Below are 23,230 nucleotides of genomic sequence, written 5' to 3'. Positions count from 1 at the left end.
AAGGCAGTGCTGGAAAATAATGGTGTCCACACAAAATATTGACACTTTGGGCCCAATTTGGACATTTTCACTTAGGGGTGTACTCACTTTTGTTGCCAGTGGTTTAGACATTAATGGCTGTGTGTTGAGTTATTTTGAGGGGACAGCAAATTTACACTGTTATACAAGCTGTACACTCACTACTTTACATTGTAGCAAAGTGTCATTTCTTCAGTGTTGTCACATGAAAAGATATAATAAAATATTTACAAAAATGTGAGGGGTGTCCTCACTTTTGAGAGATACTGTAGATATATATATATATATCAAAGAGGAGAAGGGCAGAGTAGCTGTTCTGAGAGCAGGACAGAGAGGAGAGTGGTGGAAAGCTCTAGGACAGGGGTGTCAAACTCAATTTCATCGCGGGCCGCATCAGCATTAAGGTTGCCCCTCAAAGGGCCGGTTATAGCTTTAAAATTAGATGTCCAGCGGACCCCACGCCCCCTTAAACCTTTACATGAGATGTCAAGAGCCCCCCCACCATCAAGAGTCACCCACCTTTTCTTACATCACAATGCACCCCTTACCTTGTGAAACTGCCAGGAAGAAGATGCGGGTGGATCTGGGAAGAAGAAAGTGCAAAGTCTGGAGGAGGATCAGAGGAGGGCTGAAGTCAGCTTACAGAGTCTGCTGAATGCTGAGACCAGGGGAGGCAGAGACAAGGGGGTGTTGTGACTGCACAGAGAGGTGCAGGATCTGTAGGAGGAGTTTTGCCCTCCTCTCTGATGCAAACTGCTGAGAAGGGGGGGCAAAGAGGAGCCTTTCTGCAGCAGCACAGAGAAGCACAGGATCTGGCAAAGGGTTCTGTCCTCTCTGCTGATGACTACTGAGACAAGGTGGAGGCAGAGACACGGGGGCTGCTGCAGCTGCAGGAGAGGTGCGAGGGCCACATGAAATGGCCTGGGGGGCCGCATTCAGCCCTCGGGCCTTGTGTTTGACACCTGTGCTCTAGGAGCAGTGAGTGGAGGGGGTGGTGGAAGGTTCAGGGAGCAGCAAGTGGAGGAGAGCAGTGGGAGGTCCTGGGAGCAGTAAGTAGTGGGAGGTTCTGGGAGCAGCAAGTGGAAGAGAGTGGTGGGAGCAATGAGTGGAGCAGAGTGGTGGGAAGTCTTAGGAGCAGTATGGTGGGAAAATTGGTGGAAAGGCAGTGAGTGGAGGAGAATGGCAGGAGGTCTTAGATGCAGAATACAGAAGAGAGAGGCAGCTGGTTTACAGAGCTGCACGCAGAAGAGAGGGTTATGAGGTTCAAAGAGAACGATGCACAGAGGAGGGGCAAAAGATTGCAGGAATAGCAGAAGAGGGGTGAAAGGACTCAGGAACACTGCATCCAGTGGAGGGGCAGGGGGTTCAGGGAGCAGTGGTGGTCGGTTGCTGGGCAGCAAACAGAGGAAAGGACTGGTGACACATGTACCTTGATGCATTCCTTTAGCACCTAGGGTGAAAATTCAAACTGTAACCAGCCCTTTATGAGCTGTAAACTACTTTAGTCATACAGTATATGTTGCAGGTGTTGCCCTGTTTATGTCCCCCACCTGCTAAATTGCCCAAGGCAGCCGACTCTTATGCCTTCCCCTTGGCTCAGTCCTACCTTGATGGTGTAATCTGTGTTGGAGAACTATTTTCATAATATATACGATAGAACGTTAAAATCCTTCTTCCATGTTCAAATGATGTCTTCTGCACAGTCTTTGAAACAAAAAGTTAATTTACCATATCTATGTATTTGCCTTGGTTATATTTGAACATGTTGGGTTACGTCTAAGTTGTCTTTTTTCCAAACTGAACACACCCAGGTTTTCTAACCTTTCCTTATAAGTAAGAGTTTCCATGTCTTGTCTTCATTTAGTTGCCCTCCTTTTAACCCTCTCCAAGACTCCCATGTTCTTCTTACATTGTGTACCACATACTGTGGATGTGGGCTAATGTGATTGATACAGAGGAAATTCTATGTCGGCATCATGTGTATTTATCTCCCTATTTATACTGTGTTCATAATTTACTCTTCTACTCTACGGTTTCTCATTTCTAGCCTTTACCTCTCTTAAATATGAATAACCTCATTTCTTTTTTTAGCACAAAATCTGTCTCTCTCCTATTCTTAGCATTTTGCCTTACAGGTATGTGTCCATGAAGGACAGTAGTAATATGATGTAGCTGTAACGTATGGAACTTGTAGGGTAATTATAGCTGTATTAGTGCACTTGCAACAACACAGTTGAGTTCTGTTTGTAATACTTTTATAATTTGCAATAACCGTTACATTTTCAAGATAAGCTTTCATAGATGTATAATCCAGTGATACACAATAGTTTAGCATGCAAACAAAAAAAAAAATGTATCCCTGACAGTACCCCCCGTGCATCCGTGCATGTTGTCCCACACAGGTGTTTCCTGCATCCTTGTCCAGCCAGTCCCACTCATATCAACATAGATGCAGTGGATCGCTGAGAAGCTGGTCCAGGCATCCAGGAGGATCCCGACCATATAGGATGTCAGCCGACAGTGGACTTCAGCCCGTTGTCGGCTGAAAACAGGTCACAGGAGTGCAGAATGAACTGCACTGCTGTGACCTACAGGCAGTGCCTGGACAAGGTCATCCAGTGCCCAGGGCGAACATGCCAAATTGCGCCCCTCCCAAGATGTATGAGCATTATGTGTTAGCAAAAATCTCTCCCCCCCAAAAAATTGAGCACTAATCTGCATGCTCACCCCCCTAAACACCCAGCTCAAATCCTCTCTCTCCCTATATGCCCCCAGCACAACCCCCCCCCCATCAAAAAATTTCCCCTCCAAGCACAAATCCTCTCACCCCATTCCAAACCCACCCCTTCCAGCACAAATTCCCTTCCCCCAATTCCCCATCTTAGCGTAAATCCCCACTGCAATTTTCTTCTCCAAGCACAAATATCCCCCAATCATCCCTACTAGCACAAAATCCCCTCCCCCCAAGAAAAACAATTTCCTCTCTACCATATTAGTTTTATAGCATAAACCCCACAAATCCCTCTGGCACAAATTTTCTTTCCCCACCCCCCTTCCCAACATAAAACCCCCAAAATCACCACTCCTAGCACACCTCCCCAAATTTGCCCTCCTAGAACAGTTTCGACCCCCTGCCACCCCCAAATTTGCATTCTCAACACAAATCCCCCCCAATCTCCTTGTGGTATCCTTCCCATCCCACATGATACCACAGTGCCCAGAGCAGCTGCTCCTCCTGCCCACCCCTTGTTACGGACCTGCCTACAGGAGAAGTATAGGCCAAATAGCTTTGGCTATACAGTAAACCCCCGCTCCATCGCGGTTCAGTTTTTGCGGTCCCGGTATATTGCGTTTTTTTTTGTAATGTTATTTTACTATATAAATCATTGAAACTGAAATATTTTTGTGTTTTCCATAGCTCTTGCTATGTCTCTCAGTATCTTTTATGTGTTTAAATGAGTTTCTATTGTTTTAAAAGTGTGTTTAAAGACCTTAAAATTTTTTACATGTACAGTGACAGTAAAAAAAACATGCCTACAATGCATTTTAATAGGGTTTTTCTATTTCGCGGATTTTCACTTTTCGCAGCTGGGTCCAGAACGTAACCCCCGCAATGGAGGGGGGTTTACTGTACCTCTCTTTTCACTATGTTTTCCATGTCCTTATTTTAAACATATAATTCAGAAGCCTTACTCATCCTCAGATGTATTCCTGCTTCAAGCCACAGCAATCCCAGATGGCAAAAAGAGAGTCAGCCGGTTGTACTTTTAATCAGCTTTCAAGAGACCCTGTCACCAGTCCATTCATTTCACAATCTTCTCATAGGGCCTCATTCACATGGGCATTGAGACCCATATGACCTGAACAGGCCGTTTCTTGCAGTGTGTCTAGATTCCAGGTGCTGCATGCAGGCAGACCATTGAAGTCTATTAGGATGCAGCAGCTGCATGGACACAACAGTTGATCCTAATGTGACAGGCGCATGGGTTCAGGTGAGCGGCACCAATCACACACTGTTTACATTTAGGGCCAGTCACTTGCACCTGCACGCCTGCCACATTAGAACTGATGGCTGTGTCTGTGTAGTCTCTGCGTCCTAATCAGGGCTTTTTTTTCAGTTTGAACTCAGTTCCACCACCTCTGGCTCAGGCCCTCTGTTCCCTGCTCACCACTATCACTTGTAAATACAGAAATCCAGCTTTTGTGTTTACAAGTGACAGCTTGTCTCCCAAATGGCTCCCATAGATCTGATCTCCTGAGTGGCTCCCACTAAGTGCAGGATGGGGACAAAGGAGATGCAGGTGCCTGTGGTGCAGTGCGGATGCCGACACCCCCACTAGATGATCTCCCTGCAAGTGAGAGAGGTGGAGCCACCTGCAGTGTGCGGGGAGGTACTAGAGCTGGCTGGGTGCTTCAGCTTAATGCAACAACAAAAGTAAGGTGGAAGATGGTGGAGCTTTTAAGGAGGGGGGAGAATATAGGGGCATTGGAGGGGAGGTTGCATGCAGAGGTCATAACTGAAGAGGGGTGAAAGTGAAATGTGATTAGGGAATGCAGAAGTAAGCAGCTATGGAAGAAGGCTGAACTCTACACTCTGTGCTTTGCGCACCCATGAACTCTGCAATCTGTATGCAGCGAACAACTGAACTCTGCACTTTGTACACAATGCATCCTCGAACTCTGCATATAGCACACCCCTAAACTCTGCACTCCGTGCGTTGCGCACCCCTGAACTCTGCAATCTGTATGCAGCGAACAACTGAACTCTGCACTCTGTACATAATGCATCCTCGAACTCTGCACATAGCGCACCCCTAAACTCTGCACTCTGTGCATTGCGCACCCCTGAACTCTGCAATCTGCATGCAGCGAACAACTGAACTCTGCACTCTGTACATAATGCATCCTCAAACTCTGCACATAGCGCACCCCTAAGCTCTGCACTCTGTGCGTTGTGCACCCCTGAACTCTGCAATCTGTATGCAGCGAACAACTGAACTCTGCACTCTGTACACAATGCATCCTCGAACTCTGCACATAGCACACCCCTGAACTCTGCACTCTGTATCTAATGCACTCCTGGTATTTAATACCCCTTTAAGACCCTTCCACTCTTAGTGAAATTTGACCACAGCCACTTTTTGATGTGGCTTTGAGGGCGTGTGTGTGTGTGTGGACCGTGGTTGAGTTCTTGCACCTATTTTCTGAGAACAAAAGCCCTGGTCCTAATAGTCCCCAATGGGCTGCCTGCACACAGCACCTGGAGCCTAGACACACTGCAAAAAAATGGCACATTCACGTTATACGGGCCTTAACACATGTTTGAATGAAGCTTAAGATTTTATCTGCTTTTAAAGCATTTTATGATTGTTATTTGCCCGTAAAAGCCCCCATGTGCAGACTTATAAAACTTCTGGGTGCCATAGGGTTGCCACCTCATTCCAGGTTCTGAGGCTAATTTAATGCAAGTAAGGCACCAAGTTTAATTACCACCTTATTCAGCCACAGAACCTGTGCAATTATTATGTGTTCCAGTTTAAAGGGATGAGGTAGCAACCCTAGGGTGCCACCATCTTGAATGTGATGTCAGCAGACTCAGAGCTTTAGTGAAACTAAAAGCAAAACTTTGATAGAGTAAGGGAGGGCTATAAGTTATAACCCTTGTCATCTGTGTACGATTGAAGAGATTTCCCTTTACTTCCTGTTTCATAGCCACAACAGGAAGTGAGAGGAAATCTCTCCAAAGTGAGGAAATAACTGGTTATCCTGAAGGTGACTGGAACTAGAGCCCCCATTGGAAGTTTTCTTCTGTATTCATGTTCTGGCGAAAACCCAAAACTTGGGATTTTCTTTCACTGTCGGTGATAAAGGTAAACAGGATAAATAGGGTGAATCCCCCTAACGGGGATGCAGACTGCAAAAAAAAAAACAAAAAAACTGACAGGTGTTTTAATCCCTCTCCACTCTATCTAAAAAAAAAAAAAAAGTTTGCCTTTTGTATTATATATATATATATATATATATATATATATATATATCTTTTTTTTTTTTTAAGGATTAGAACGCCTGTCAGTTTTTTATTGCAGTCTGCATCCCTATTAGAGAAATTCACCTTATTTGTGCTGTTTACTTTTATCACTGAAAGTGAAAGGAAATTCCAAATTTTGGGCTGACTTTAGAACAGTAAGGCTTCCCTCACACGGTCCGCATTCCCTTGCGGATCGTTCTCTGCTCAGCGGAGATCGATCCGCCGATCCCCGCTAAGCAGGCGGATGACAGCTCCGTCTCCGCACTGGTGCGGAGAGGGAGGTGTCAGAGCCCCGCTGCTCTCTATGGGGAATCGGATGAGAGCGGACCGCCTGTCCGCTCTCATCCGATCCCATCCAATCCGATCCCCTGGATGGATGGAAAATAGGGTTTCCATCCGTTTGGATTTCACGGACAGGATCGGATGCGGATGGCAGCGGGTGTCAGCGGACATGTCTCCGCTGACATCCGCTGCCCCATATGAATGCATGGAGGATCCGATCAGATCCACCTAAAAACTGACAGGCGGATCTGATCGGATCGTTCGTGTGAAAGGACCCTAATAGAGGGGAAATTTATCAATAGGGACACTAGTTCTAATAACCCACAATGACAGTCCCTCGCTTTGGAGGGATTTTCCTTCACTTTCTGTTTTGGCTATGGGACAGGAAGTAAAAGGAAATCTCCCCAATGGGACACAGATGGCAAAAAAAAATAAACTGACAAGGGTATAACCCTTCCCTTTTCTATGCAAAGTGCCTTTAGTTACATTTTGTGTCATTCTGTAGCTTTCCCCATTGCTCCTATCCTGGCTTCCGCATAACGGTTTATGTAGGGAGGGGAGTTGTGGAGGAGCTGGGCCAGCACAGATAGTAATTAGACACTCTTAGAAGAGGAGAGTGGTGAGCTATGCTTGCAAATTGACTAGTTACATTTTGTAACAAGTTCTGGGTCACATTGAAAGTGAATAAAAAATTGTTTACAGAAAAGTAAAATGCTGAAAATATGCATTTAAAAAAATTGATAATTTTTGTGCTTTTACCTGCAATTTTTTAAGCAGGTGAAAAGGCGAGGAAGGCGAGCTATCATCTCATCAACCTCCTCCTGAAAATACTTTCTAGCTTTATTCATTTTTGTCACTGACCTGGAACAAGCATGCAGCTAGTGAAGTCAGAGAAAAGGAAGAGATGATACACTAATATTGTAGTATATAGTTAATATTTGAGTATCAGGCATTTTACCTGATGTCTTGTCTTTATTACCAGCCTGGAAACATTGAGAAATTCTCCGCTGCCAGGAAGTGGCTGTGGGATGATATAGTGACATGTGGGCACTCAGATGCCCTCTTGCCTTGTGATCACATTATCACTTTAATCATCATTCTCAGATAATGAGACACAAGTCCTTGTCATTTAACCGACATTGCTCTGACCACATTTACTGCTTTCTGCTGCAACCAGGGCTGTGTGGGAGGCTGTAAACACATCTTACCAGCCATGCCAATGTATATGAATCATGGTCCTGAACTATAAAAACATTGCTCCTCTTACTCTCCTAAATACTGACACAGACCTGAGATAGGGGGTCTTAGCTACATACACATCCACTATTGCCAGGATTCCATTGCTGTCTGTAAAAAGAAGGCAGAACTGATAGCAAATATGCTGTGAGGGTCATCCCTGAGCTGAGACAGTGATAAACATTGTGTTATACTGTTTGGCTGTCTTCATGGTTCTATATTTGATTCTGTCTTTAGAAATTCACAGCAATGATGGGTCGAATCATGTCCAAGATGAAAACCTCAAAGGGACTCAGAAGTGGTGCTCGTCTCTGGACAGCCTACTGGAAGATCCAGACGGTGTAGAGGCATTTAAGGTGCGTGATGTTAAAGAAGATCTTTACTGTGAAAGCTGTGCAGACAAAAACCAAAGGGTAAAGGAAAGATTTGTCATTAGTATTGCCTGTGGTCTCCCGACGGTTGATCTTTTCCTCATTACTGACTTACCATGCCTTGTTCTGTACTGTGTCTCTGAGTAGATGCAGCAATCATGTTAGAGGCAGGGCTTTGTTTCCTCATGTCAGAGCACCTCCCCTGATGACGGGTGATCTGGTGACTGATCGGGTAGTGATAGAGGTGGAGGAAGCACAGATCCATAGAATGGAAGAAGCAGAAGCAGGAAGATTCTTGCACTGCAGGTCCTCAGGTACAACGTCCTCTCCAGCAAGGAGAACAATGAATAGCACAGTACTGATATCACCAAATCTCACTCAAAATGTGATACATCTAGCAGAGTCAGCAACAGTGGCGGCTAGTGAATAAACATTTTGGGGGGGCGGCAAAACCAACACCCCCCCCCGCGCGCGGGCCGGCTGGCCAGCCGGCAATCTGCTCTACCATGCCCTCCCCTCTCCCGGGATGGATGGCTGACAGCCAGCATCCTTACCTGCTCCTTCCCCGAGCGCCGCTGTTAGTCTCCTCGGCCATATGTCCCCTCCCTCTTCCTGGCCAATGGCCATTAAATCATGTCTCTTTTTAGCCAATCAGGAAAGGGGTCTCACGACCCGCTTCCTGATTGGCTGGGAGGAGAGTCAGTGTGATAATAGTGAATATTCATTTGCTTTTGTCATACAACTAGGGAGGGTCAGGGCGCAGAGCACTTTGCCCGAACCCACCCTTTTCTGAAGCCTATTAGAGCCTCTGGCTCTTGTCACATGCTTCAAAAAAAAAAAAATCTCCCATTGGAATCCATGCGTCTGGTGCCCTGCATGTAGATTAGGGGGCCAGACACATAGATGGGGGGGCGGTGCCCCTGCGCCCCCAATGGACGGGCCGTCCCTGGTCAGCAATGCCTTAGATGATGTACTGCTAACTTTTAGGAGGAATTACAGACAAAAGGTAAAGTTTTCAAGGTACCACTAAGGCCATAACATTTCCAAATGTTCCCTTTAACACAGAAAAGCTCCTTAACTTTTCAAAATTGGGTCCCCTTTAACAAAATGAAATTCTGTAGCTGGATGGATAGGAACAATGTTGACTCCAGAATAAAAGCTGATGGAGATAATGGGGCTCTGTACCCCATACTGTAAAGGGGGTTTATTTTTTAAATTGTCATCCTCCAGCATGCACAAGGCCTCTAAACTAGCCAACTCATAGGATGAATAATGGGACTGGCTATTGCCAACTTTACTTGTTATAAAGCTTTACAGGAATTATATTAGCGATTTTCACTTTGAGGCTTGCGGTGTCTATATCAGCCATTCTCTACCAGGGTTCCTCCAGTGGTTGGTAGGGGTTCCTTGACATGTGGCTGATTGACCTACCCTATGATGGTGCCTGCATAGTTCTAAAGCCAAGGCCACTTGACAGACCCAGCAGCATGACATCAATTATGTTTTTATCTGTCTGTAAATGTGTCATTCTGACCACCAATGTAAAGACTCGTACACACTTGACGGAAATCGGACGAAATATCCTCAGATTTTTCTCTCTCTTGCTCAGCGTTCATAACCCTTTTTAGTTGACAGTGCACAAATGTTCACAAACTTCTCGTCTGATTTTTTGGGACATTTGTTCCTAGGCTTCCGGGTCGTCAGCAACTTCAGATCATGCGCGGTCTTTCGTATTCGATTTTTCACGGAAGTACTGCATACATATTAAACGAAAATTGGTCATCTGGAGACGGACAATCAAAATTTTGGTGTTTGTCCCTCCATTTTTTTTTTTGTTGAAAATGTCGGCATCGGCTGCTGAAAGTTGTGTACACACTAGCCGAAAATCGTACGATTTTACCTCGGACGGGAATTTTCGGCAGATTTTCTACAAGTGTGTACCCCACTTAAGTCGCATTTTCCCACTGACCCCTGATGAATTGCAGGGGTCCCCCGAAACCTAAAATGTATTTCAGGGGTTACTCTTGGACAAAAAAAGTAGAGAAAAGCTGGTCTTTATCATCACCGAACTGGGTCATAGGAAATTAGAAGGGAAAAACTGCCTCTAACCAATTATGCTCTAACCAATTATAGACACAGATTAGATAAAAACTGAGGATTGGCTGTTTCAATTCATTGGATTCAGTTCTTCACTCCAATAGGATTGTGTGTAATGGCAGACACTGGTGAGGGCACGACTACATTTCCAGCACTAGGGCCTGTAGATGCCCAAAGCAACAAAGCAACTGTACTGAGAAAAGCCACCTCTCTGCCCTAGTTGCCTGCAGGCACAAGTCTAGTGTGCCTAATGGCAAATCCAGCCTGAGGTGTAGCATAGAAGCAGCCATCTGTCCTGGATGCGGAGTTCTAAAGAAATCCATCCACCAAGTCTCAAAGTCTGAGATCAGTGCACCCCCAACTTACTTTACTGACCCGCCCAGCAGAAAATCCGTCACTTTAGTCCTTTTATAAATATTATGACGTTCAGACGTGTCGGACGAGGCCGATGCATTGCCAAAAAGCAGAATGTAAAAATATTTGGATTTGAGTATTTAACTGTTCCAGAACAGAGTAATTCTAGGGAGAGACAGAGGGTTCCCAATCATCCTTTATGAACCAATTTTTTTCACATAACCCTATACATGAAACGATGGCTTTCAAACTATAGTTATCAATAGTGAATATTACTGTATATGATGTTGATTCCGATAAAGATGTGTGTAGAACACAGCAGATGATCCGGTAACTATCCAGACATACCTGAGAGCTACAAATGGCTCCTGAGCCACTGGTTGGGAGTCGCTGTATTATTGTGTAGCACCCTCCTAGATAGGTGCTAGGATTAGTTAGATTAAGGCCCCTTTCACACATGGGAGTCCGTCGGCGGACTCCATTTTTCTCAGTGGGGGATCGATCCGCAGATCCCCCGCTAAGTCCGCTCTGTGTGCGGAGACAGAGCTGTCAGGTCCCTGCTGTTCTCTATGGGGGAATCGGATGAGAATGGACCACCTGTCAGTTCTCATCCGATCCCATCCGCTGGACGGATGGAAAATAGGGTTTCCATCTGTCCAGATTTGATGGATCGGATCGGATGTCAGCGGACATGTCTCCGCTGACATCCGATGCCCCATAGAGATGCATGGGGCATCTGTTCAGTTCCGCCTGAAAAACTGACAAGCGGATCTGAATGGTCCGCTAGTGTGAAAGGGGCCTTAGGCTGGCCATACTTTATACAATTTTCTTATTCAATTTCCTTTAGATTTACCTTCAACGATGTAGTACAAGGGCCTGCCTGATTGCATACAAACTGAAAGTGTTTAGGTTTGACCTCATATTATATGGTTTTAGTAATTCTATAGGAAAATTGTACAAGTGAATTGCATCTATTGCCTAAGTGCTGGCTTACTGTGCCAATGGAGCTGTACATGTTTTGTTAGGTAAATATAGCTGTGCTCACTGAAATCAGTGCAGCTGCCTTTGATTAGTTAGGTCTGTTCAGTGTTTCAGCTAGGTCTGATCAGTGTTTGACTGCACCCTCTGTTTTCAAGAGAGCTGTAGATTTATCTGGAATATAGGTGTGGGGCAATGCAAAAAGCAGTATAAATATTTATGCAGCCCTGGCCAATCCTAGGGAGCAGGACCCTGAAGGCTGCTGGAAGTCTGTATAAATACTCTTAACCACTGAGCTTCTGGGTCTTTGCCTGCAGAGGGAAGGTCCAGCCTGGACGTCTTGCTGCCCTCTAGGGCAATGCTGCCATGTGCTTGCTGTTTGCGAGGCCTCAAGTGGATGATCTGAGGGCCTGGATGCTGTAGATAAAGAGAGCTGACTGAGGGGCTGTCTGTTTAAGATCCAGTCTGGTATCACTGGAGAAAGGTGTCGCCTGAAAGTTGGAAAGAGGCAACCAACTGTCCTTGGACAGTTTGTGAATACAGACTACTGTGAGAGATCATAAAGATTTTTGGGCTGCTGCCACCCCTCTTGTGCCGGAGAGCCAGTTGTGTGTTTGACCAAAGGGGAAATTGGCTGGTGTCTTGAAGAGCTGTCTATCTGCTCTTGGTGCTCTAAAGAAATAAGTCTGCTTTTGACTGCTTCTACTACAAGTTCACAGTTTGCTATTGCAAGGACTTCTGCTTCAGCTTTCCAGAAAGGAGTTTACTGTCCTTAACCTGTACATAGTTCTTAGTTTTGGAGTATCCTGCTCAATTCCCTCAACCTATCCCAGTTATTCCAACAAAACAACAAAAAGAACACCCCTAGACTATTATTTGAGAAGAAGAGTGACTAGGCATGTGCCTGGCTGCACAGCAATCCACTGGGAAAGAACCTGGTCAAATTTCCAGGGGCTCCTTAGCACTACAATTATCTCAAAAAATGTCCCTAGAGCCGCCATGTGTACCCATTGGGGAGCTGCCACATATAAAGTACTTGAAAGAAATATGTGCGCTCCATTGCTGCCTTCCTCCCGAAAATGCTTTTTATCTGGCTGTGGCTTAGACTTGGAACAATCATACAGAACATTTCAGAGAAGTTTGTCACATCTATATGTTTTCCAGGTCATTGACTGTGAAAGTACTGAGGTCAAAACTTAAACAAGACAGCCAGCTAGCTAGCTTTTTCAGAAGGAGGAGTCATTAATGTCAGCCACCATATGTACTTCTTTTAATTTAGAATTGTGGTTTGCAGAGAGAAACAGAAAAGTACATTTTGCACAATCGAATGCAGATGCAAAGAGCACTGGCAGTGCTCCAAAACAGATGAAGTACGGAGACTAGTTTACTGCAGATCCAACTTTGTGCATCGCCTTGAGGAAGTGACCTGCCTGCCCTGATGGTGTGTAGCACAATGCTTCATCTTCACTTAGCTATTCTACCTTTCATCTATTTTTCTACTGTTAAAAAATATTAATTGGATTCTAGACATGCAAGAATGTATTTAACGGCAAGACTCCCATTGATTAGAATTGTCTGTTAGACTTGGATAAATCTCATAGTGCATGGAGTTCTCTGAGCAACCTCATGTGACATTCATGATGGTATTGTAAAAACCAGAAAGCTGTCACCTGGTAAGCTCCCACCACTCTGCAGGGACTTTCCATGGTTGAGGACCAATGTCAGACAGTCTCCGTCTCTCTGGAAGATTCTGGGAGGGGAGTGACTCACTGTAAATATTTCTTCCAGGCATAATATCAGTCCTTTTTAAGAACTGTGTACAGTCCTGAGCCAGGTGTGTTGAGCAGATATGTTCACCAGGGGCATAACTAAGATTCTAAAAGACCTGGAGCACCCTTGGGCACACCGAAAAAAGAAAATAAGCCATCGGTATTTTAGTAAATAACAGGCATATATTATAGGGACATTGGTAATTAGAGTCTTTAAATACTGCCAGTATACACTGCACCCATATGCTACAGTTCTTGTACCCATAAAACTCTTCCTAATTACTATACCACAAAACTAGAGTGTCACAGACACACATAAACACCAGCGCAAATTACATTACATGTGTTTTTCTGCACACAGAGGATAGACCGAGGGCTAGTACTTTGAGCCTACCTTAAAGTGCATTTCTACTTTTGCAGCCAAATTGGTGTAACACCTTTATATTTGTCACATTCACGTAATATAACTAAACATTTAAACATTGTTGCTTATCTTTTTACTTGCTAAAAGAAAACCTACTTAGCTTTTGCTTCTATGTAGCGTTAAGGAGAGGTGCCTGGGATTTGTGTTTACCGTAATTAATCCCACCTGTACTGTGCTGGCAGATCTCATTATTAATGTAAACTATATATGTACACTGTCTGTCCTAACAAAGGGTTAAAGATCTCAAGGCTTGGGTGGTGCATTGTATGATAAAACACTTGATCTTGTACATTCTGTGTATAAACCTGCTCCAAAGGAACAACTAGCAAGGTAAGAAATGTATATTTTTTTAAATATTTTTTAGGTATGCTGTGCAAATGGGACCACATAACAAACATATAGTGGGGGTTTCTCAAATTTGACTGCCAAAGTGGAAATACCTTTGAAAAAAAAAAAAGGTTAATTAAGGTCACTCTACGCATCGCATTCACTTCCTTTAAACTTTATTGCAAATGCAGCTTCCGGAAACACTCTACCACTCCAAAGATGTATTTTACACCCCCCGCCTACTGATGTTTAGTCTTATGATTTAACATGTTTAGTTTGAACTGGTCAGTGCTATGTAATGTACAGCACAGCTTAAGGACAGCAATGCTCTGGGGTTTGTAATGTACAAATCCTTACATTGTTCCCTTACAATAGTGGTCAGCAAGAAGAAGAATCTCCCCTTATATTGGAATTAGTGGGAAAAAAGAACATCCCCTCATATTGGGAATCATTGGGGAGAAAATGCCATCTTATATTGGTGGCAGTGAAATGAAAAATCCCCCCTTAAATTGGTGTAAGTGGGCAAAGGTATCTGTCTCTTACATTAGTGATCATTGAGAGGAAGAATATAACTCTACATTGGCATTCAGCTGGAAAAAGAATGCCCCATTACATTGGTTGTTTAGGAATGATCCCTTGCTTTGGTGGTTAGTGAGAAAAAGAAAACCCCCTCATAATGGTAGTCATTGGGGGGAAATGCTGCCTTACATTGGTTAGATTAAAAGGAAAAATGCCCCCCTACATTGGTGTAAGTGGGAGAAAGAATGCCTCTTGCATTGGTGGTTATTGGAAAGCAGAATGTCTCCTTACATTGGCAGCCAGCTGGAGGAAGAATGCCGCCTTCAGGTTAGTGGTCAATGGGAGAAAATGTCCCTTACACTAGTGGTCAGTGGGAGAAAGACTGTCCCTTACACTGGTGGTCAGCGGGTAAAAGAATTTCTCTTACATTGATGACCAGTGAGAGAAAGAATGTCCCCGTACATTAGTCTAAGTGGATGAAAAATGCCCCCTTACATTGGTGATTAATGGGAGGAAGATTGTCCTTACATTGGTGGTGGTGAGTAGGAGAAAGGATGTCACCCTAATTTGGTGATCAGCAAGAGGAAGAATGCCCCCTTAGATTAGTGGTTAAGGATGAGTTCAGGTATATTCGGATCCTAGTCCGAACCCACCTGAACTATCCAGCCAATTTCTGATGACGCTGATTACGAAATGCATTGAGGTCGGTTACAGCGGTACTACTTCTGGTTTCATCACATCCGCTCTGGTGGAACGCAGGTGGAGCGCACGCCGAAACTGAGTGGCGTTCCAGACAAACCAACCTGTCTAAGTGGGTGCCGCTTGTTAGGCACATGAACATGTTTGTGCACTATTTATGTTTTTAACTTATTTTATCTTTAATAACGATATCGCACGACTATCCGCTCTATTTTATATTTTGGGGAACTACTGTCATCTTTACCATCTTTTGTGGAACGAGTACACTACCTTCCTACTATCAGCCCACGGGGCAATTCAGTGTTTTTGGCTAATCCCTACTGGAGGTTATCTAAGCTGATCTCAGAGACAAGCGAGCTGGGTCCTAGAGGCCCTCAGCCATTTGGTGAGTGGCCCTTTTTTACACGGGTGGAGGAGCAACACTTTCAAGCATCTTATTTAAGGAGAATACAGAGCACTTGTCACTATTGGTGATTCAAAGATTGAGTTGTTGCTATGGACATTTAAATTGTTATTTGTTAATATGTATTTAGGTTGCACAATTGAATACATTGGGGTTTTGTGGATCAACACACAGTATTTTAGGAGTTCACGTTCATGTTTTTACCACACAGCGCCTCAAAATCAATATATTCATATCCAGCCAAGAAGCTATCACTGTACAGAGCTTTTGGTAAACCCCCATGGCACTTACCACCTTGCAGCTGCGCCTTGTATACCTGTGACTGTGGGAAGAGTAATGCCTCGGCCACTTACCATTGGCTTTGTACAGTGACAGCTTCCTGATGGGATAGCTCAGGTGGGTTTGCACTTAGATCCAAACACACCTGAGCATACCCCTATTGGCAGTCAGTGACAGGAAGATTGTCCCTTACATTAGTGGTCAACAGAAGAATATCTGTTACATTGGTAGTCAAGGTAGGAAAATGGAAGAATACCCCATTACCTTGGTGGTAACCCAGCCAGGAAAAAGTTATTTCAAAAGATACTGGACATTCTTACAATACTGGGATAATAGTGTCCAGGAGTTCATTCAGAATATGTGTAACATTTCTAACTATACAGTGCAAAGGGAGTTATGTCTTGTGTGTTCTTATTGGAAACGCCAGACTTTGTGGCTGCCTGCCAATTAGCACAGTTGGAGGTGAGAGAAGACTTCCCTTAATAACCATATATATCAGATATGTTTCCACAATATTAGTGCTAACAAAGTGTTAGATGCAAAAGTGTGAAATAAGTCCAATGTGTATCTTGAAGCAAACATCAGTGATATTAGGCGAAAGTCATGTTACTCCATAAATGTAGTCACCACGTGAACTGTCACTATTTTAAGAAATGCACTCTTACCTGACTGAAATGACACCACTACAGAATCAAATTCGCCTGTTATAAGCACTTCACACTGGGAACATACAATTCACTCCAATTGGTTCCAATATGTCAAGCCTGCTTTCTCTCCAGGTTCAGTAGATGGATTTAAAGAGAAGAAAGCCACATAGTGTAAATCGGCTAAAAGATTTAATGTGCATGCATAATACAGATTTTACTCACATGATAAAAAGAAAATATGCACATAAAAGGTCACAAATGAAAGCTGTACTGCAAAGGTTCCAACTCCAAGAAAGGGTGGCAGTGTCCCATGCTTGGGCTCCGCCCAACACATTTTGTCGCATAGGTTGTCATCTGGGGCATCCACGCCACGCAATTCCCCATGCTTATTTATAAGGTATTCAACAAGGGAAGTGACCCCGTTTTTAATGGCAAAATAAAGCAATTCTGGGTACACCTATGGTTAAAAATGACCGACTCCCTAAACCAGGCCACGATTTGGATTTGGAAAAATGGCCGCAAAACAGGACGTACTAAAGTTAAAATGGCCGCCGGACTGGAAGTAAGGGCAACCAAGCCTTGTTTTCAAATCAATATGGTCGATGGAACTTCCTGTAGAAATAAATAGGTAAAGAAGCAGCCAAGCCTCATTTTCAAGCCAATATGGTCAATGAGACTCCTCATAAAGATATAAATAAATAAAACTCAGCATAAACTGAGCCTCACTTCCAGACCCATGATTATGCAAAGAGGCTGGACCTTCACTCACCAGGCCATATTATTGGCCAAAAGCCAAGTATCCAGGCTCCCATAGCCTGACTCACCTAGCCTGAGACAGATGTGTGTATTTCAAACTTCAAAAATCTGGGGTAAAAAAAAATGGTAATAACTCCCACCCTGTACAGAACACAATCATAAAACATTCTGTAAAAGCCTGGCTGTGCAAAGAGAAGTTCTTAGATACCAAACATACTAGATTTGTGATAGACTTTGGGATAGTTATTACTATTTGTGTCCTTTTAGGTGCTACTGGTTCTGGTAGGTTTAGAATTTCATCGTTTGGACTCTATGCAAAACAATGACAGCTGAGACTATTGTTCTGAATCTATACATGTTGAAACAGTTATGAGGTTTTGAAGATTGTTATTACCAATATCCTACATGTGCTAGCTAGTTATTATGCAGCTGCCAGCCCCTTCCATCTAATTTAATTGTCTAAGGGTAGACAACTAATTTTGATCACTAAGGTATAACAATAGAGACCAAAAATAAAAAACATCTAATCTTGTTTAGATCTGTGGGGTCCCATCCTTGTGGGACAAATTGTCCATGTGTTTCATCCAGCCCCAGAAGCAGGATAAGTAATTTTTCTGTAAGTTGTATTACAATTATTGTATCACTATTTGCTTTTGTATGTCTCAGATTCAGAGGACATGCAATGGAAAGAGATACTATGCGCATTGTCTGGCCTCCCTAATCCCTGTACCCCTTTGGAGAAACCCCAGATTCATGACAGTTAGTGGAAGGAAGTATTTCCACTTACATTGGTGCTCAGATAGAGAAAGAAGGTTTCCTAGCATTGATGGTCAGTGGGAGGAAGCATGCCCCATTAAATTGGTGCTTAGTTACACTAGGTTTAGTAACACCCCTAAGAGCCTTAGAGAAGGAACCTAGAACTTCCCTTTCTGTGTTCACTGCATCTAATGACATTTCTATACAATGATTTGTGCATACAGACTGGAGGAAAATGATAAATTCACATCTAGTTGGGTGAACATTGTGGTTGAAAACTATGAGAAACAGACACTTTCCTCCAAAAGTAGAGGCATTGGCTTAGGGAGACCAGTGCATATCATGTATTCTGCAGATTTTTGCATAAATGTTATTTCAAACCATGGAAATAATGTCAGACAAATACAATTGGAGCAGCTCTCTCCAGTTTTGGACCGGCTGGCTGAATTGTTCTTCCTGGCCATGAGTCTTCCATAGACGAGACTCAGTGTGATGCTGAGCTAAGTATCTTTCTGATTTGGTTTAGGATTTCCTGAAGAGGGAGTACAGCGAGGAGAACTTGCTCTTCTGGTTGGCGTGTGAAGATTTCAAGAGAACAGAAGAACGGGATCAGGTATGGTACACAAAGTTTAGCCCTCCACCCTAGTGATGATGTCCGCTGGGGTGGGAATAATAGGCTTTCCTAGACAGCCAATCAGCATTAGGAACTAAGGCAGTTGTAGCTGAAAATGATTCCACAACTGCTTTTATCCTGACCCTGATTATACATTAGTGGTACATGATGTTTCTCCTTTATTGACCAGCATTCATCTGTTCTGACTTCCCTAATTTGTCTTGTACACAAAATGATCTCCACTTCCATTTCTCTGAATGTTCTGTCTCCAGTTGCAGAAAAAGGCTCAACACATCTACAACACCTTTCTGTCCAGCAAAGCCTCATCACAAGTCAATGTGGAGGGTCAGTCCCGTATCGGGGAGCAGATCCTGAGAGAGCCTCACCCTCTGATGTTCGAGAAACTGCAGGAACAGGTAAACCTCTTCATATATTGGCACAGTGCAAAGCCCTGCACTTTTTTATACTGGCACACTTAGTACTACACCCTCCTCCAGGTACATATAAACCCCTTCCCTTTTTTATACTGATATCCCACAGTACTAGAACCCCCTGATTACACTATCCCCCATACCCCTTTTATGGATACCTCATAATTGCAGAACCCCACTACTGTTTACATTAAGAATACTCCCCCTTATCATACCAACAATCACAGTTCAGAACCCACTCTACTAATTACACTGGCATCTCTCCTTTTAGTACAATGACACACCATTGTACCAATGAGATTTCTCCCTGCCTAGGATAACTTCCACACACTGGTACTAATCTGGATGCAATGAGACCTCACACAGTTTAGGGTTTGCCAAAGATGGTTCCAATGGAATCGGCTGAGATTCAAACCATGTATTGGCAGGCTGAATATATTGAACTTGGGTACAACCAGCTTGCCTGATTTTACATGCGATTATCTTCTCACGGCAGAGAGGGATTTTCCTGTCAACACTGTCTGTATTGATGGGGGAATCGACCCATGGTTGCAGGAAAAAAAATTGCTCCGTCTATGGCCTGATTGACAGTAACTTACAACCTAGCATACAGGCACTGATAATACAATACAGCTACACACACAACAGTTGCTTCAAATTAGTGTGTTCTTTAGAGCAATCAAATATTAGACTAATAATGTTTATATTTAATATCCTTAGGTAGGCAATGCAAAGATAGTTACAAAAAGTTACAAAAGCAGAAGTAAAGAAAATGAGACATAATCGCAAACAGTATTATAATAACAGGGGTAAACTTAAAATACCAGAACTTCTGCTTCCGGAGTTGGATAGCAAAAGTGGGCCATACCCCCCAAATAAATGTCCCCACTAAGGTATGACCAAGATTTGGTTCCGATATCTTCATTGTTATGCCTTAGAGATAAAAAGTGAGTTGCCACCCACTCAGACTATTCCGTTGGATGGAAAGGGAAAGCTGCTGCCTTTTATCTAGTTAGCATAGGTAGGATTTTGTAAGTAACAATCTTCAAAATCTTATGATTGTGTCCAGTTATGAGATATGGCTCCGCAAAGTAAGAGCGATGGTCTCGGCTGTTGTTCTGTTATGATTATAGTCCAAACACTAACTGTCTATGTGTGGAGTGACACCACTCCAGGCAACCTGTGAAGATCCTAGCAGCTGTACAAACCCAGGTGCCAGCATGGTCCGCGGCCAGAGGAAAATGTAGAAGAACGAAAGGTTGGCGGCACTTTCAGGAATAAAAACACTTCTTTATTACAGCTTCATAAAAGCAGCAACATGACACACACACAATGTACATTGGTCAGCAAACGCATTTCACCTTCCTGTGCTTAATCATATTGTGCTTAAAGCATTTGTTACCCCAAAAAAAAAAAATAAACCTCCTGTTCCTCTAAAGCAGGGGTCGGGAACCTATGGCTCGCAAGCCAGACGTGGCTCTTTTGATGGCTGCATCTGGTTTGCAGACAAATAGGGTCTCCTGCTCTGAGTATATAATTATTATCCCCGAGTCGAGTTCATGCCTGCGCGCTGCGGCCACACTGGTTGCTAGTATGCCGCTTGGCGTCTAGCAACCAATGATGTCACGTGACGTCAGCGTCGTCGTGTGACAGCGGGAGAGCAATGGTCAAATTCCTCCTCCGCTCCTAAATTTACTCCACCCACCACCAGCCACCTCCCTTTTCTCAGGGCGGCAGCGCGGGCTCAGCGTAGAGCACAGGGAGGTCCTGAAGCGACAGGTCAGTCAGACTTGTAGCGTTCTGTGCTTCCCCTGTCTCAAGTAATTGCAAATACTCTTTCAGAAAGAGTATTTGCAATTACTAAGTTGAGACAGGGAAGCACAGAAAGCAAAAAATTATAGGCTAGCCTGCACCTTCTTTTTTATCTTTTATTCACAGTTTACAGAGGATCCCAATACCCTCACTGAAGAAGTGATACAGGCCTGCAGCCAATGCAGCCATATATACAGTGGAATTTTTTAATAACATTTCCCCAGACAATGACATTTAGGCACATATGGGCTACATATCCACTTTCTGTTTGCGCTAAGGATATTTCTCCTTTCCATTGTCGTGCCCTGCAAATCCCACTAGTGTGAACAGGGGAAGTCAACTTTAATATTTCAGCTCCTTTAACCACTTCAGCCCTGGAAGGTTTTACTCCCTTAATGACCAGGCCGTTTTTTGCAATTCGTCACTGCGTTACTTACTTAAATAAAGGTTCCCGACCCCTGAAATATAGTGTATGGCTCTCATGGAATTACATTTGAAAATATGTAGTGTTCGTGGCTCTGTAAGCCAAAAAGGTTCCTAACCCCTGCTCTAAAGCATGTTATGCAGCACAGTGCTTGTGCTGTGTAATTTGTCACTCCGTATCACCTGAAAAATCTGTCTGATCCTGCCATTTTCTACCCTCCCCACTGTAAACTGACCACGATATATCATGACTGCTGAGCCCTGACACTGTGGTCATTTTACGGGCCTCAGTCCTCCTGTCCTCCTCTATACTCTCTCCCCCCTCCCCTCCCTGCCTGTCTGCTCCCGTGTCAGTACCCGCCCCTCCCCTCCTGCTGCTTTTAAAACTTTTATTTTCCTATATAATCCTCTGTGTAGCCTGATTACAAGTGCTCCTGTCTTTGTGTTTTTTTTTTTAAAATGCAGCCTTTATCATATTTCAGAGCGGCTCCCGGCGATCGCATGACCGGTCGGCTCTCTCTCTCCTCTCTTCCTGTTGCCCCCCCTGATGTCAGCAAGGGAATCTCAGCCCCACCCCCTGCCTCTGTCAGACGGGAAGAGAAGAGAGTCGGGCAGTCACGTGATTGTCGGGAGCAGCTCTGAAATATGGTAAAGGCCTCATTTTTTTTTTATAAAACACAGAGACAGGAGCACTTGTAATTAGGCTACACAGAGGATTATATAAAGTTTTATGAGTGGGTTAACAACCACTTTAATCTTGAGCAATGATTAGGTACAAGAGTGTGAAACGTGTTGAAATAAAGAAGTGTTTTCATTCCTGGAAGTGCCACCAACCTCTCCTTCTACTGCCTACCAGAACCATTAGAACCATACAAAGATCCAAATATTAAATGACTCCCCCATATTTCATTATAAAACTAGCATGTTTGATGTTGAACAATCTCTTTTTTTACAGAAGGCTTTATGATTGTTGTATGATTGTGTGCAGCATGGGATAGGAGTTATGAGTCATTACCTTTTTCTCCGATTTTTTTTGAAGATTGAAATACACACATTGTATCTAAGGCTAATTGAGATGCAGCCAGAGAGTCTAGAGTTTCCAGAGTGAAAGTAGGCTAATTTGAACACAGCCCCATAGACTGACTGTCTAAATGACCCCTAACTATGAGGTTATACAGATTAAACATTTGGCCTCTCTTTGACAGTGTACTGGTAAAACGTTTATACGTCGCAATCTTTTCTCGACATTGTTCCTGTATGTTTGAATTAAAGTGTTACTAAACCCACAACAGTAAAATCAGTCTGTATATTCAGTAAAGCATGCTTGTTATACTCACTGTGGAACCTAAGGGGTTAATCCTTCTCATTGTGTAAAAAGGCTGTTTGATCCTGTCTTCTCCGATCATCCCCTTCTTCCACTGTCACCAGTCCATCTCCTGATAACACAGAGCCTTTGAAGTCACTCTGCACATACTCACTTTGGTGTGTATTGCTAGAGATTTTTTTTTTTACTTGGGAGGGTGCATGTGGTCAGCATTGTCCTGACAGAGGGTCAGTGGTCCTGCAGCCTTATAGGACAATCAGAATAGTAGAGAGTAGAATAAAAACTCCTCCTACAAGCTTATACCAGACACTGATAGAAGTCACAAGACTGCTATATACTGCTGATGAGAAAAGGTATTTAGCAGTTTATATTTACTAAAATAATTGCATTTCCATGTTCTGTGTACTGTGGGCAGTGATGTATTTAGGTTTTGTGCTGCCCTAGGCCTGACTAAACTTGGGCACCCCCTAATTTAAATAGGACCCACTCCTTCCTGTAAAGTCCACACCCCTTCCTATTTATGACCCGCCCTGTTATCTGTAAACCACAGACCACAAGTGCAGCCTCATCAGTGCTCATCAATGCAGCCTCAATACTGCCCATCAGTGCAGCTTCATCAGTGCAGCCTATCGGTGCCCATTAGTGCAGCCTATCGGTGCCCATTAGTGCAGCCCATCAGTCAGT

General features: G+C 43.8%; 1 protein-coding gene across 1 annotated transcript in view; it reads left to right on the top strand.

Annotated features, from left to right (window-relative positions):
* The window catches only part of RGS10 (regulator of G protein signaling 10), a 45,102-nt gene that overhangs the window by 5,759 nt on the left and 16,113 nt on the right, over positions 1-23,230 (top strand). Inside the window, exons 2-4 of the mRNA XM_082267649.1 lie at positions 7,802-7,920; positions 18,470-18,556; positions 18,829-18,972. Coding sequence (XP_082123775.1) covers positions 7,802-7,920; positions 18,470-18,556; positions 18,829-18,972 — 350 coding nt within the window. The remainder of the gene's footprint in view (positions 1-7,801; positions 7,921-18,469; positions 18,557-18,828; positions 18,973-23,230) is intronic.

This window comes from Pelophylax lessonae (genome assembly GCF_965119305.1).
Source record: "Pelophylax lessonae genome assembly, chromosome: 9".
Lineage (NCBI taxonomy): Eukaryota > Metazoa > Chordata > Amphibia > Anura > Ranidae > Pelophylax > Pelophylax lessonae.
This window is presented reverse-complemented; position numbering and strand designations above follow the sequence as displayed.